The sequence below is a fragment of the Scomber scombrus genome, chromosome 14 (assembly GCF_963691925.1).
Source record: "Scomber scombrus chromosome 14, fScoSco1.1, whole genome shotgun sequence".
NCBI classification, from domain to species: domain Eukaryota; kingdom Metazoa; phylum Chordata; class Actinopteri; order Scombriformes; family Scombridae; genus Scomber; species Scomber scombrus.
The window spans coordinates 16,113,351-16,130,904 of NC_084983.1; the positions used below are offsets into that span (position 1 = coordinate 16,113,351).

The 17,554-nt window shown below is 35.7% G+C and overlaps 1 protein-coding gene across 1 annotated transcript; it reads right to left on the reverse strand.

The window, feature by feature from the left end:
* Positions 1-2,957: 2,957 nt before the first annotated feature.
* Positions 2,958-16,259, reverse strand: LOC133993508 (adapter molecule crk-like). Its single transcript, XM_062432491.1, has 3 exons — positions 15,744-16,259; positions 10,455-11,056; positions 2,958-6,628 (listed from the first exon to the last, which is right to left on the reverse strand). The coding sequence occupies exons 1-3, from the start codon at positions 15,961-15,963 to the stop codon at positions 6,494-6,496; spliced, it is 957 nt and encodes a 318-aa protein (XP_062288475.1). The 5' UTR covers positions 15,964-16,259; the 3' UTR covers positions 2,958-6,493.
* Between the last annotated feature and the right edge of the window lie 1,295 nt (positions 16,260-17,554).

Consider the following 17,554-nt stretch of genomic DNA (forward strand, 5'->3'; position numbering starts at 1 on the left):
AATGTAAAAGTCCTGCATAAAAAAGTATTGCAGTAGCATGAAAATTCCTACATAGGCTAAGCAAAAGTGCATTATTACAGTACAGTATTATGAGCTTGATGTAGTTACAGTATTGATGCTTGATGTAGTAGAGAGGAAAGAAGGAAAAAACAAAGTTCTGAGACACAAATCTTTTTCTCTAATCTTTGATTTTTGGTGAAATATTGGATCATTTGAACATTAATTGAAATGAAACCATGTGAGAAGTTTAGAGGGGAAAATCACTATTTAGTGGAGCTGTTAACAACTCATAGATATTTGAAATGTGAGCCCGACTCCACACTGCTTTTTGTAAGACTGGTTTCATCTTTAACAATGTGTTGTATTTTAAAAGATTGTTATATTATCCATTGTAAAAAAGTATTGCAGTAGCATGAACATTCCTACATAAGCAAAAATACATTATTACAGTACAGTATTATGAGCTTGATAGTTACAGTATTGCAGTAAAAGTACATAAGTATTATGAGCTTGATGTAGTAGAGTTTCCCAAGTTTCATTTTATTGTATACCTATATAACACACTTTGCTAAGCATTTTCCACTTTTAATTGAACATAATTCAAATGTTGATTATACTGTACGTCTCAAATGTAATATATATTGCACGATGTGTTATTCAAATTTATTTTCTGCAGTGTTGCTCAACAGATCACAATGGTGCAATAGTGTAGTACAGCATACATACATTCATCCATAATAAGATCCAGGGACACACCTTCATTTAACCCTTAATATTACTGTTCAATCCCACTATACATTCTCCTCTTCGTTTCTACATTATTGCGATGGTTTACTTCATCATCACGAGACCGCAAATCCTCTCTGGAAGTCCTCGGTTAGTCTTAAGTGCTTCAAAAAGTTCAGTTTCACGTCAGCGTATTGCAAAGTTAGCTCTGAACTGAACATGAACAGTAAAACACTGGATGTAATTCAACAGAATAAACTCACCACATGGAAACAGTAATGCCCCAAACTGAGAATTTGGTACATTTTTTTTATTGACTAGGTATATTAACACATTACATGCTACAGAAAATAAAAGGGTAAAATTTTAACTTCAAATAATATATTTTTCATAACACTTTGACACATTGTACAATCTCTTAAAACAAAACAGAAAACAAAGAAAATCCTATTTTGCTTGATCCTGTCCTCTTCAAAGGTTTGGGGTGGAATGGCACAAAGGGCAAACATATTTGATCATTGTGGGGAGAAAAAATAAGAATAAAAGAACAATTAAACATTATTTGGCATGGTGAGACTTAATGCATTTTTCTTTCTTGAGCTGTAGAGGAGATAAGGTGCATATTATAAGGGTCATCAGTGGTATTGTCTAAAAGGGAAGAAAGAAAAAAAACACTTCTTAAGCATTCATTGGTCCTCAACTAACTGCTTACGAGTTACAATAACGTTATAAATAAGAAATAATCTGTGTTCTCAAAGGCAACAATCGAGGGGTGGGGGGGAGTTCAGTGCCATGCATCTGCAGATACCCAGATTATTCTTTGCATAAAAGGCGTTACAACAAAGTAGAAAAAACAATGAAGTGGTACCAGTATTAAATGGATAGACCAGCCTGTGAAACACAACCAACGAAAAAAGATTGCAGAAAATGTGGCAGAAAGCAACAAACGCCATTTAAAATGTCGCCTTTTTGATATGCAACCGATGTCAAATCATGCAAAAACTGTAACTAAACATGACAGCTGACACAATTTAATGCATTTTCAATTTAGATGTGATCCTAAAATCAGTTTTTGTCTAAATATGTTAAATTATTCTATGTTTTTGGACACCAGATTATTATTATATACCAGATTAAGCATTACACTTTCCCCCAAAATCACTATCATACCTGATTTGCAGCGGCACATTTCAGTCATTTAGCGTTAACTGGCCACCATTATATCTATATAAGCTCTACAGACACTCTGTATTAGCTGTAAATAATGTAACCTACAAATAACTGGCTTTTATCATTACGTTAACCACTGTGTGTGTTTGTGTGCTAAATTTCAATATTTTTGCTGAGTTCAAAATATGAAAAAATAAGGAATATGGGGGCTTTGAACCATCGCATGTATTTATTCATACTGGACTGTATTTGACCGACAGGTGTGGCTCAAAATTATTATTAAATATAAATCACTGTAATAAAAAATATGATTAACGTAGCATACAAAAACATAATTGCCTTAAATTTGAATCTCAATAACAAAACAAAAAAAAGAATAATTTCACAATTACAAACACAATGTAAACTCATGACCACATTTTTGGACATTATAGTAAAGACAAACGTTCTGTGTTCATACAAAAGTCAGAAATATCCGTAGTGTGCACTCTGAAATTGTGCACAGGTGCATTTAACTATAATTGGACAGATGCACCTTTAATCCACTGTGTACAAACCAACAATTTCAACCACATACAGCTAGAACAATTTACGGCACACCAAATAAATTCATTATTAAATCTGCCTTTGATTGCAGATACAGTAGGGCTTTACAACCTAAATGAATTTCAGTCTCAGCTTACTTTTGATTTGATCTTTACACTAAATCAGACACATCTTGCAAAAGTTAACCATGTGTATGCTATGTTGATCTATGTGCGATGTGTACACTTTCTCATCATACATTCTTTATTATAAATACCAGTTTGTGTGTATGTGTGTGAAGTGAAATGGCATATGAATGAATGAATGTTTGTGCATAGGCATTGTCTCCATATCTGACTATAATCGGACAATGTTGGAATTTGTAACTTTCAAAGCACAAAGATAAAAACGTAAATATGCGAGTGCTACAGAAACCATTTGGCTGTCTTTTATTCATTAAAAAAAGCAATACTGACTGATTGAGCTTCAGGCCTTTAAGTTCCTACTTGAAACTCTCCCTCCCCCCCTCATCCCACCTTTACTTTATTGACAGCAGACGTGAGGTAGAGAGGACGTTAATCAGCAGATCCTCCCTGGTGGCTGACAATAAAACAAAAAACAACCAACTTCTATGTGCAGTTGAGGTTCGTCACTCACCCCTGTTCCTATTGTAGTTCAAGCACTGCCTAATATTCAAGACATCCATTTCATTCATGCATCATAGGCAAAAGAATATGTAAAAAAAAAAAAAAAAAAAAAGGTACAACCAATTGTAGTTTGATATATTAAAAATAAGACTTTAACCACAGGATGATTTGTGTTATTGACACTGGTTACACTCATTTACCACATTTTATAACCATTTTTAAGTGTTCACTTGCTTTACTCAGAGTTACAATGGACATAATGTTATAATAAAGACACCAACAAGTTAGTGATTGCTCTGCCTGAGGAAAAGGACGCATTCTGAAACAAAATATTGGGACATTTAACCAAAGAGAGTTAAAAATTCATACAGTAAAAGACCATTTTCTGCTTTGCTTTCATATTGACCTGATGCTCAGTGTGCTGGTGATTCTCTGTTTTACTTATTGTCACCAGAGACAAACCAACAATGAACTGATCTACTTAAAAGTGATGCCTGATATATCTTATTCTTTCTGTGCCGTAGACTTTTGATGTCCAAAAAACCATTTAAAAAACACACATTACTGCTGAACATTACTGTTTGAAAACGGCTTTAAAGACAAATAACAGCGATCTCTTTATTTTTTTAAGTTTCAGGAGAGTAGTTCTGTGTAATGCAGACTCCACTGAACATGTGCTATATTAATAATGCTTTGCTTACTTGTTATATGACACATCACAACCTTTTGACTTTATTCTACACTATAAAATGTATATAACTTTACTAAGGGGGTGAAGAGGTTGCGATATGTAGCACAACAAGCTAATGAAGCGCCGTTAACAGAATGCACAGAGGAGTCAAAGAATAAGGAACAACTCTCTAGAAATTGAAAATGTGATCACTCTTAATCAACTTCGGAGCCGTTTCTTAATAAACTAACATGACCATAATCTTCATAATGACGGTAAATGTCACCCAGTGCAGCGTTGTTGCTCACTGAGACGTTTTTAATAGCATTTTGGACAACGACAGAGCTCTACAGCACAGAGGAGTAAGATATATATCAGGCTTTGGATGCACACACACAATACTTGTAAGTTATTAATTAATTGTTGGTTTGACTCTGCATACTTGTTGCCATATCCTAAAAGCTTTACGTATAAATCACAGCTTGTGTATTAAATGTGGAAAAAAGCTGATGACGAACATTCCGATAGCAAAATGTCAAACACAGCACTGGAAATGACAGTGACATAATGTCTGCTTCTTTTTTTTTTTTTTAAAAAGGTATACATACAAATGTAATAGCATTAGTGTTTTTAGGGTGGATTTTATATTTAAAGCATCTCAAGAGTGACAATGTCATAACAACCCTGCTGGAAGACAAAAATAAAAAAAAGACCTTTCTCATTTCATTTTTATAAATTTAAGAAAAGAAAGAAAAAAAAAACAGCCTCAGGGGGAAACTTTCCTTTCTGCTTCAAACGCTGCGTCTCTTGTTCTTTCACATGGCTGCATTTGAAGTCATCCATGTTGGCACTCAATAGTGTTTTTTTTTTTGTTTTTTTTTAAACAAGAGGAACATAAAATAATATAAAGGTTTACAGTCTCTGGTAACAAAAAAAGAAAATCAAATATAAAGGAAGGAACAAATGTTTACAGTATTTAGCATGTAAGGTGTGTATATATATATAGTCAATTCTATCATAATATTTTCCACTTTTAGTACAAAAAAAGAGGACTTGGTTTGTAGTGTGGTATGTAATAAGTTGGTATTGGTGAAGTTGTCTTTGCAAGGAGGACCGTCCTTCTCTGCAAGACGGAGTCATCATGAAAAGTCTTTGTGTTTTTGTTCGTTTCACTCCGAAGTTCACAGTCGAGCACTACAAAAACTCACTGATTCATGATTCTGTGAGAGATGTCAAGTGTTTTGTCTCCTGTGTTTTTTTATTTTTCCCTTCTGTGTAACAATAAAAAATAAAAAAGTAATGTAGTGGGTTTGGGGTGGATAGATATCACAGGAAGGGAACAGTAGGCTGCTGTGTATGTGTGCTGCAGACTTCAATACTGGGCTGGAGGTGTGAAAACAAGGGTTCGACTGATATCGGTTTCTGGCGTTTATTCTCCAGTATTCAAACTCTTTAAAAAAATGAATAATTTCCCAGGTTTTTCATTGCATTCAAAATGAGCAGCTTCTATCTAACCACGTCCACTTGTTGGTGAAGAAATAGCACAAATGTCTAAAAGCTCCTTAGGTTGCTTTCACATCTGTAGTTTGACTGATTTGGTCATAAAACGACACGTGTTGTTGTGTTTGTGGTCTATTTCTTGTTCACACTGACTAATTTCAAACAAGCAAAAAGCTGTGACAGTTGATATGGACTGACAGGTAACTCGTCAATAGGACAGTTTTGGTGATGGGCAGCAACAAGCGATTCTTTTCATTATCAATTAACCGGAAAAATATTTTCTCCTTTTATTATTTGGTCTATAAAATGTCAGAAAATACTTTCCTAGAGTCAAAGGTGATGGATTTATTCAGATGTCTTGTTTTAACCAAGCAAAGGTTCAAACCTGAAGATTAAAGCATTAAATCATCACATTGAAAAGTTGAAGACAGAAAATATTTGGTGTTCTTGTTTGTTGTCAAAATAGTTAGAGATTAATATTCTGTCAGTTGTTAAGCTACTATTTTAGTGACAGTCAAATGTCAGCAACTGAAAACAACACTTGCATTATTTTAGATATTAGTCAAGACTGTAACCAGGCTTCAAGTGTCATAAATAATGACAAATGGGTAGAAACAAGGCTGAAAAAAGGACTGTCCAGTTGTTTTGTCCACACCAAAAAGCTGCCGATTAACAGCTTATAACATCAGCCAAAATCAACCGAATCAAACATGTAAAAAAAAAAAAAAAATCACCTGAATTAATTTGAACTCCATCAAACAGATGTGAAAGCAACCTTACAAACCATCTCATCTCTTTACCTGCTCATTAAAATGCTGTTAAAATGTCCATGAAACAGGTTTACAGCTATGGAATACTTAAAAGATTCAGCTAGACTAACTGTTTATCTCGTCATAATAAATATTTAACAAATAAATGCTGCTATATCTTCCTGCATGCGAGGAATATGTCACTGCAGGCGTCAGAGAATTTTTAAGTGGCTGTGGTCAGAGAGGACGTCAAAAGCTAATATAAGCAAACCGATATCAGTCTGACCGTAGTGTAAACTCTTCGTGAGACCGACGGCCATCGTCACGTCTTGCATTGGCGGAGATCAGAAGCTGCTGACCGGCTTTAGCTCAAAAAGGTTCATAAACTGTGTGCTTATATAAATCTTTCATTCTGAGCATGATGACAAAAATAAAATTAAAAAAAGACCGAAGGGAAGGGATGTGCTGGACACTGTCGAGTGATTGGGAGTGTGCTGTTGTGTTTCTCAGCTCTCGTCATCAGGATGGTGTTGTTCCAACAGTCGGACGTGGGTGAAAGGGAAGTGGCCTCGCTTGCCTTTGCACTCGCCCTCCCACTGGCCGTTAACGTTGATCTTGGTCACTTTTACCATGTCGCCCACCTGCCAAAAGACAACATATATAAAAGGTCAATGATGGTTTTATATGTGTCCATGTGGTTTAGTCAAATTTAAAGATAAATGAAAATAAACGTATGAATAACTTGCACACATTCTTTTTTTGTGGACCCAGCATCAAATGTCTGCTTTTAATCCATTTTGAGAGAATATATTAGAGGATTATGGCAAAAATGTCTAAGTGGTGTAACCATAAAAACTGTATCAAATAATTCAACTTGCTTAGAAACATTAAATTCTCAATAAACACCATATCAACTAGTTTGGCATGATCTTACATTATAACTTTTTATATTAAATAAAGGTAATGGAATACAATTGTTCTAAATATTACATTTAAATCTGGGGGATCCTGGAGATCAGGAAACATTTAGTAATTATTAGTATAAGTCCACTTAAATACACTGTAGGTGAATCAAATATTTAATATTTATCATTCTTTTGTGGCTACACCATTTGACATTTTCAGGAGCATTCAGTCTTTTGGTAAAAAATGGTGCAAATGTCATTTCAAATGACATAAAACCAACAAAAAATACAAAATGTACATTTTAACGAACCTGATGCTGCTTTTAAGACGAATTTTAAGATATTTTTGAATTGCTCATCTTGCCAACCCTTATATATCACTGACCCATATATGTAGTTAATATAAACTGAAGGAACTGACAGTACTGATCTGTTAAGGCTGCCTTCTTAGTAGTGTCTTATAATGTTATGGTTTAATTATCACATAATTAATCTCTCAAATTGACTTTAATCACACACATTTCCTTTTACCTTTTCTCTAACCCTTTACTTATCTTTTGTCGTCTCATTCGGTTCATTCTTTTTAAAGTATGTTTTATGAAATGCTTTTCATTCTAATCTATTATTAAATCTACAATTTTTCTGTGTTTTTATCTTTGTATCTCTGTGTCTGTGCACTTGTAAAACCCTTTCAATTGCTTTAAATAAAAAACAAAAGGTGCTGTATAAATGAAGTGACTGAATCTATATCCAACATATAATATAAAGATTATATTACATTATACAAACTCTCTGAGTTTAGGATAAACTGACAGAATGAGTTCATACGAGTCAGACTCATCAATAAAAGCTGGAATGACTGAAATGCCCACACAAAGAAAAGTATTGACGTAAAATTGACTGACCCATCAACTACAGGACAGCAAAACCACACAGAAACAATACGACACCGCACACTTCATGACTTAATGTCCTGTAATACTGTCAGTGGAAGCGCTTTAATATGAATGAACTGACTTCTGAAATGAAACTTGAGTTATAAACTGTGCCAATCTGCCGACGTGTAAAAGCTGCAAACAAATAGGATTTAATTTCACTCCATTATGTATTAATGTTTTCACTGGAGATAAGGACCAGCATCCTAATCTCCAGTGAAAACATTGTGTGTGCGGTCGCTGTGAATTTTAACTACAGTGACACACACACACACACACACACACACACACACACACACACACACACACACACACACACACACACACACACACACACACACACACACACACACACACACACACACACACACACACACACACACACACACACACACACACACACCTTAATTCAAACAAAACGGTGGCGTTGAGAAGACTCGAATAAACAGGGCTTGCAAGCGAGAGAGCCACGGCGGCTGACAAGTGGAGGATTTAAGAAGCGGCTGTGTGTTTAAAAGTTGGTGTCTAAAAAAGAAATTTAAAAAAAGTAGCTATCAAGCCAACGCACGCTAGGTCTTAAAAATGTATGAAATTATTTTTAAATATACTCAGCTTTGACTCTTCAGCAGCTCTTCCTGAGTTTAAAGAATGAGCCAAAAAGAAAGAAATGTATTTAACTTTATTTGAAGCTAATATGGAGCCAAATGAGTGAAATAAAGTCGACAGCTTTCAAAGTAATCCTTCCACTGAAGCTTAACAGGAAACTTTGATTTGATTTTGATTATCGCAAAGTAATATGCCCAAATATTACTGGTTTTAGCTTCTCAGAAGGGGATAATTTAATGATTTTTATTGGCATACATGATAAAAACCTGAATTTATTAGAGTTTTGGACATTTTTAGATGTCATCTGGGGATTTTTTATTATTATTTTCTGACATCGCGTAAATAAAATGAAAATAATCTGCAGATAAATCAACAATGAACATTGCTTCATCTTGTCTTCACATAAACTTTAAATACATTTTTGCTCCAAATTCAGATTGTGGATTTTGTCCTCCATCGCTTACATTGTAAGGATGTTTGAAGAGGATCTTTTCATGATCGGTATGAACAGGAGGGATGATTTTGTGACAGATTACTAGTTACTCTATTTGAAATGTAATAAGTAATGTAAATGTTCCCATTAAGCACCAAAATCTAAGTTCAGGTGTTTTTTATGGACACTGACATAATTTATAAGGGAGATCATTTCTTATAAAGCAAGATTTATCTCTCATTTGAAAATGTATTCATTTGTTCATGTAGATTTTGGAATATTAAATAAAGATATTTGGTGAAAAAAGTCAAAAGTCTGGCATGGGATTAATTGGTACTGTGACATTATTTAAGCCCTCGTCATTATTTACTTATAAAATATGAAAAATATTGATTTCAAGAAATTAAAAACAGCAATATATGTTTGTTAAATATTAAGAAAATGAGGGAAAAACCCTCCTGAGCAAAATCTTAAAGGTCTGACTTCAGATGTAACCTCCTTTGTAATCTTCAACATTTTCATCAGTAACTGTAACGGATTACACTTACATTTATTTATGTAATTAAATTATGTCACATTATATCTAACTAGTTCCTCCCCAACACTGACTATTGTTTTAGGAAAGACTCTGAGAAAGAATTGCAAACGTATCCTTAAATAAAAAAATCCCCGCTGTACATATGACTGATGGAAACCAGTCGGGAGAAGGAGTCTTTGAGAGAAAGTTAATTTAGTCTTGACTAAATATACACAGTGCGTCTTGTATCAGGACTAATCACTACCTTGCTGGCCCGTCAGCCAAAGTTCACATGCTGACATTATTTAAATAAAACAACGTCTAATTGCTAGCTCCCTGCGGTCACTCAGGATAAATTGCCTAAAAAATCCTCCTTCTTAAATACATTTAATCCATGAACTCTGAGTTGTGAGTTCACAGGCGAGGCTCATTAATCCATTGGTTTGTTAACAGTGTGTTGCTGAATGACGTAAACAGTCGAACGGTCTCCAAGGACTCACAATAACCCAGATGATGACAAACTGTCTTTATTAACTTCTGCCTATTGTTTGGCATCTTATTTACCGTTTTGAGCGAACACTCGGAGAAAAACAACGTGCCTTGTTACTGCCGGGGCTCCAGTGGTAATGAAGTACAACGCAGCGCTCACATTACTCCCATCGGGGCCACAACGTACAGAAACGGGCCATTGTAAAGGATCTGTGTGTGTGTGTGTGTGTGTGTGTGTGTGTGTGTGTGTGTGTGTGTGTGTGTGTGTGTGTGTGTGTGTGTGTGTGTGTGTGTGTGTGTGTGTGTGTGTGCGCGCGCGCGCGCGCCCGCCCGCCTTTCTCTCTACAGAGCCATCTCCGCTGTGAGTATCTTCGTGTGCGCTGTCAGCTTGCATTTGTAAAGATACTTTGTGTGGACGCTCACATGCATGAGTAAGCCATTAACAGATCGGGACAATCTACGCTCGCTGAGACCCAAAAAAAAAGAAAAAGAAAAACTGAAAAAAAGGAGGTTAACAGTGAATAGAGGGACAGCCTCGGAGAAAAATAAATGATGAGGGAATGGGGGGGGGGGGTTTGCTACCTCCAGAGCGAGCGCCGTCTTGTCGTAGGCGTTGGGCACCCTCTTCTGAATGGCTCGGGCATAGACGGGCCCATTCTGTAGGTTGGGAAGCTGCGTGTTGACCACTGGCTGGGCGTACTGGCCCGGGTCCCCCAGAGGGCTAACCTGAGGGGCCCCTGTTCCATCTGTGCTGCCCGCTACACCTCCAACACCTCCCTGTCCCGTCCCCGCAGCCGGGGGACCAAGGCCAGCGGAAGAGGGCGAGGCGGGCCGGTACTTCTCCACGTAAGGCACGGGGATCATTCCGGCTCGGCCTTCCTGGTTAGCGGCGTTCCACCACTGCTCCTCCGGCTTTTCCAAAACGCGGAGGATGTCCCCTTTGCGGAAGGGGAGGTCCTCGTCGTCATTGCCGGGAAAGTCAAACAGCGCCCGGACAAACTCAGCCTCGTCGGGCTGCTGGGGGGGGCCAGCAGCGGCGGAGCTGATGAATCCTGCGTGCTTGGCCTTGCTTATGGGCTCTATGAGTGTGGTGGTGTCCAGGTAGTGGATCTTATAAAATTCCAGTAGGGCCGGCAGCGCCTCAAACTCCTGATCACCAATCCGAAACCGAGGAGGAGCCAAACCTGGCGAGTGGAAAGGTAACGAATGAGTTGGATGAAGGTAAAATCATTAAAAAAAAGACACAAAACTAATAATAAAAACACCAATATTCATAAGATGCAAAAAGCACCAGATTGCAGGAAAACTTATTACGTAATAGATGTGCAAAGCAGCAACAACACATAATCAGGAGTTTGGAAATGTTATTAAAGCCTACATGATAAGGATAAAGAAAGCCAACCCCCGACCCTACAATTCATTTCTAATGGACAGATTTTAGTGTGATTAAAATAACACAAAAAACCTTCACAAATGTTTAACCTACTAAACACAGATTGTTGATTTTCTGGCCTCAGCTGGACAATAACGTTATAAAGTTAGAAACTCAACGTCGCTCTCTTTAAGCCAATGTTACTATTATATGTTAATATAAGACAAGATGAGATAATCCTTTATTTGTCCCACGATGGGGAAATTTACAGCGTTACAGCAGCAAAGCGGGTAGAAAAAAATAGAAGAACATCAATTTAAAAACAAAACAAAACAAACAATAAATAATAATAATAGATACTTTATTGATCCTTCTAAAGGAAATTGCTTGGTTAACAGCAGCTACATCCACACTTAACTTCACATAGAAACACATCTCTGATTATCCAATGGAAAGAACGTATTAAACTTATAAAAAAGTATTACTAAAAATACCCAAAAGTTGTCCTAATAAAACAAATATATATATATATATATATATATATATATATATATATATATATATATATATATATATATATATATATATATATGTAATGAATAATAATACAAATACTCTGTGTTCCAAAAGTGCACTGCAGTATCTAAAAAACAACAAAAAAAGAACAATGGGAGATAAAATAAAAATAGTACCAGTATGTTGAGAGGAATTTAGGTGTAATAAAAAATATAACTGAGTATAATAAATTAAATTAAATACATTTTAAAGTAAACAAATAAAATGCAAAGAAATATTATTAGTAAGAAATTAGTACTGATATAATGATATTTTTGAGCAAATACTTTGATATCAATATAGTGATAATATTGTAGGGAAGACTACTGGTGATTTCACAAAATATTTACACATGGCACTTCTCATAAAAAAAAAAAAATCATCAGTAAATGTGGATATATTGAGCAAGTGAGTCAAGGTAAATAATAAAACAGCTAGAAAAAGTCTGCTAAGTTTGGAAAATTACATCATTTTACTGAAATTGAGCCTTTAAAACCAGAAAAAGACAACAAATGTACCATATCACGATATTACAATATCCAATATCTAAGATGATATTTAGTCACATATCACAATATTGATATAATATCGATATTTATATAATTTAATTGTCCAGGTCAGGGGGGGGGGGGGGATATGTTGGGGGGGGACAGAGGAGGGAGGCAGAGTTCAGCAGAAAAGTTATAATAAATTAAAACAAAAAAACACAACTAGTATTTTGAAAGCGGACATTTGGGACACATTTTTGTATTTTATGAACTTAATGGGAAGCACAAACTTACTGTACTGCTATTTAAAAGATGCAGCTTCTTATATTAGACTGAGGTACTGGTCGATTATCTGACTGCTCGTGTTAATTGATGAAAAAGTAGCTAAATGTTGACTGATATTGCAATATATTGTGATATGATTTACGATATTAGAGAGAATTATAAAATGTACACCATTATTCTCATTGAAATACATTAAAATGATTATGGTGTATTTTTTTTGTGGGGATTTGTGGTCCAGGACATCTCTGCAGCATTACAATACTTCATTTAAAGTGTTATTTTTACACACATTTCACCTTTAATAAATAATGCACCTCCTCCTACTGCGATTTTGATAACATTTTGATTCATTGTTCAGCCCTTCACCCAATCAAATCGTGACGCCAGTAAAAATTAGCACCTATAGTCGACTTAACAACACATGCTGCAGTTACTGTAGTTATCTAAACTTTGCATTCACACTAAAAGTCCAATCAAATCTTTCAAAATCTCAACTAAACCCGACGTGTAGGCGATAAAGGAGCAGACAACTTTCGTCTCAAGATGCCTCACATGTTCATCTTAACTTTGTTTCCAAGTTGTAAAATAAATTTGAAAAGCATCTTTCAGGACAATCTGGATATATCAATGGTGAGGTGGGCACCAACACTGACACAGCAGGGAGATGAAGAGGCTCATTGATGACCCATGACTGCAATTATAGTCCAAAAACTTCTCAAATAAAAGAATAAGTTTCAACTTTGACTATTGAGTCCAGGCTTAGTTTTTGCCTGCATGAAGGTGGGATTTATAAGTCATTTTAGATCTTTTCAAACAATAAAAGTTTCAGTTTTACGGGAGAAAATGCTTTAAAAGATGAGGATTAATACTCCCAATGAATGAACCGAGGCGTCAGTCAATCAGAAGATGAAAAAAAGGGGCTAATGTAATTTTATAAACACAATATGTTATTAAATCTTCTAGAAATTAAAATGAGAAACCTTTTATGAATAAAAAAAATAACCACAATGTCTAGTGCAAGGGTAATTTGGTGATTTAAATGTGTGAAAAATCAAGGCGATACAACACATTAGCACAAAGATCCTGTTAATTTTAATATTGCAGCTATAAAGCAGTGATGCTCAATGGCCTCTTACAACCACAGATATCTACATCTCTGGAAACAGTCCAGCAAAATCCCCACAGGTTGTAAAAAATCTACTAGAGCTTCATAAATAAGTCAATAAATCTGCAATAAAGGATGTTTGAGGTAGAGCCTGACCGATACTGGCCTATCACGGATGTATCGGTATCGGTGGTTATACTGTCCGATATGTGCTGATATTTTCTTTTAAAGATATATAGGTAGCATTTCAAGTTAAATATATATACATATCAAACTCCCATTGAAGTTTACGGTTTCAGAGCACTGATGTCATTTATATAAAAATGTAGTTTATTACTTATTACTGTTAAAAATCACAAGTGTTTTGTAGCAACATTTGAAGAAAAATAAGTGTATTTATGTTCATATTCTATAAATTCAGATATTTCTGTACACACTTACACACTTTCATATATTATGAAAAAACAAGATATTGTTTCCCTTAAAAGACAACAAAAAAAAATAGTGCAAGAAAAAGAAAAACACACCAATCTAAAATGAATGAATGAATGGGCCAGGATATAAGTCATGATTTTAAATGGTCATTAAAGGATATAAAGTGTGAGAGTTGAATCTCTGAATACATATATACATATAAGATTATCTGCTGATATAATGATATCTGATATTTTAAATTCCCTAATATCGGCAACTTGAGTGGCAGCCTGTTGTAGCCGCTCCAGCTTTTTCCTCTTTTAGTTTATCTTGTTAATTTCATTTTCTCTTACTTTTTTTAACGTATGTTTGTTTCTTACAACCAGTGTGTTGCTTTTGTACTTATTATGTATTGTTCTGTATTATTATTTTTTTAATGTATATGTTCTATTTTACTTTTTACTTTCTCCATCGCGGTGGGACTAATAAAGGAATATCTTATCTTGAAAATCCAGTATCGGTCAGGCCTTAGTCTGAAGACTTCACTTTGAGCTTTAATACATTTTAAAAAACAGGCATTTTCCACTATTCTCTGGAGGGGAAAAAATCAAATTCAATGGTTGGCGTCTAATCCTAGCAGCTCTACTTTCAACAGACACTCGAACACTGTGACTTAGATCAGTTTTTATTCTTTCTTGGGATAATATAGACACCCTGACAGCCCGCCACTGATGATTGACGATGGGGAGACTGATAAAACTACCCAAAGGAAAGGAAAGGAAAGAGTTAGGGGATTGTGTAACAGCTTTTTAAGTGGTAGACCTGTTGTGAGCAGGGCTGTGTGTCCGTGTGTGTGTGTGTCTGTATGTGTGTGTGCAACATGGATGGATCACAGACATTCCTGAAACGCCAATCTGACCAGTCATCCTCCAGTTGTGACAGCCGGGCCTGCCCAGCTCCATTCAGTCCCTGCAGCAGCAGCAGCAGCCCACCTCACCTCCACTACCTCTGAGCTACCCCTCCTGCAAACCACCCTACCCCTACAACCCCTCAGTCAGGACAACATCAAATGAATCATCTCAAGCACTATGATTGAATAAATGAAGCTTTGATTGGTTGCTGCTGGCTAGCTAGTTAAACTACAAAGTTGCACCAAACTCCATTTAAAAAGTAGTCAACTTAAGTGTACTTTGCTTATATGACAAAGTGCACAATCTCTACACTATATCTTATGATTTCCTTTTATTTAACTAGTTCAGCTGATACATTTGCATTACCCAACATATATAAATCTTTTTTTATTAAAGTAAAATAATGTGAAATGCTCTGTCTCAACAGCTGGACTCCTGTAACTTAACCCCACATGTTAAAAGTTGTCTCTTCTTTTTTTGGTTGAATTGAGTCTAAATGTTTTAGTTGTAAAAGCGCCGAATTTGAAAGGACAACCAGAAAACATAGAACACACTCAGATGTTTGTGTCAAAGTGTAGATTTGTGTGCTTATTTAAGAAGATTTGGTTACATTAGACGATTTGTAAAGGGGAGTTTGGCGCGGCGTTCACGGAGCGTAAAAAAACCCCAGAAATCCTGAATTTGCATAAAGATACTAGTAGAAAAAGCTCAGATTAAAGTGATAAATAAAATCAACATTACCTGAGCCAGATTGCCGGTTGTTACTGATGCTGTTGATTATATAATGAGACACTTTTGAGTTTTCTGAAACGGACAGCACGTAGTCTCCGGGGCTGGTTATTGAGTCTCTCACCAGGAAAACGCCATGTCTCTGTCCCTGCAGGAGAGACACGGCTTCCTGACGGCTCAGCCTCCCCCAGTACCAACTACCACGGTCCTCTGCATCAAAATTACCGGCCATTGCTTTAAAATCCCGTCCGAGGCTTGAGGCCTTTTCCCCTTTGCCTCTCCTTATCCGCAACTCATACAAAAAACTTTGGTTCAGTAACGCTGCTCCTGCAAGAAATCAAAAATAATAATAAATGTAAAAAAATAAATAAAAAAAAAACAAAAAAAAAACGACTTAAGCAATCCTCCCCGAGTAATGTTACTACGTTTAAAGTTGGTTGTGTTAATGTTGCGCAACTAAACCCCAACACCCAATTGCTTAAAAAAGGTTTTAAATATGACAAAATAATCTAAACTAATGTGCAACAAGAAAACTCCCGGACTGAAATGGCGGATCTAGGGGAAAAGTTGACCTCATCTACCGGAAGGGATGCCTGGTCAATAGGAAGAGCTGTGTTCACTTCCCGTAGAAAACAACAACACTATACTTTAGATACGGCTAACATCTCCTCTACTTCTCTTAATATCACAGCACATTAAATGCTACTGGGATTAATTATTTATCGTGTATGCTTTTAATCCTGTTTTTTTTGTTTTTTTACTTTCTTGGGAATGTTTAAATGTGAGGGAATGACTCAGAACAACGTGAGAACCTGAACTGCACATATTTGTCCCAACTAGTTTGAAGCAGTGAACGCACCAAGGTGGTATTCAGATCCTTAAGTAAAAGTAGGAATAGAGCAATATCAAAAATACTACATTATAAGTACAAGTCCTGCATGAATACTCGTTATTAAGTAAAAAGTTCATAAGTATAAGTAGAAAATGCATTTAAAGTATTACAGTTAAAGTACATAAGTATTATGAGCTTGATGTAGTTAGAATATTACAGTAAAAGTACATAAGTATTATGAGTGATTTAGTTAAAGTATTGCAGTAAAAGTACATAAGTATTATGAGTGATGTAGTTAAAGTATTGCAGTAAAAGTACTGCAGTATTATGAGTGATGTAGTTAAAGTATTACAGTAAAAGTAGGGGTTTGGTCCCTCTGACTGATATATTATTATATATGACATCATTAGATTATTAATAGTGAAGCATCAGGTTTAGAGCAGCATGTTACTGTTGTAGCTGCTGGAGGTGGAGCTAGTTTACACTACTTTATAAACAGGTAGCTAGTTTAGTCCAGTGGTTCTCAACGTAGGTGTGGGGCCCCTCCAAAGGGTCAGCAGATAAATGTGAGGGGTGGTGAGATGATTAATGGGAGAGGAAAGAAGAAAAAACAAAGCTCTGAGACACAAATCTTTATCTTTGATTTTTAGTGAAATATTGGATCATTTGAACATTTATTGAAATGAAACCATGTGAGAAGTTTAGAGGGAAAATCACTATTTAGTGGAGCTGTTAACAACTCATAGACATCTGAAATGTGAGCCAGACTACACACTGCTTTTTGTAAGACTGGTTTCATTTTTAACAATGTGTTGTATTTTAAAAGCTTGTTATATTATCCATTGTGTCAAATCTTCATCTGAATGTAGTGGAGTAGAAAGTACAATATTTCCCTCTGAAATGTAGTGAAGAGGAAGTATAAAGTAGCATCAAATGGAAAGTACAAGTACCTCAAAATTGTACTTAAGTGAAGTATTTGAGTAAGAGTACT

Coding starts and splice junctions, on each gene's coding strand:
- LOC133993508 (XM_062432491.1), bottom strand. CDS start 15,963: ATGGCCGGTAATTTTGATGCAGAGGACCGTGGTAGTTGGTACTGGGGG. Junction 11,057..15,743: donor CAACCGGCAATCTGGCTCAG/GTAATGTTGATT, acceptor TCCACTCGCCAG/GTTTGGCTCCTCCTCGGTTT. Junction 6,629..10,454: donor AGACGGCGCTCGCTCTGGAG/GTAGCAAACCCC, acceptor GTCTTTTGGCAG/GTGGGCGACATGGTAAAAGT.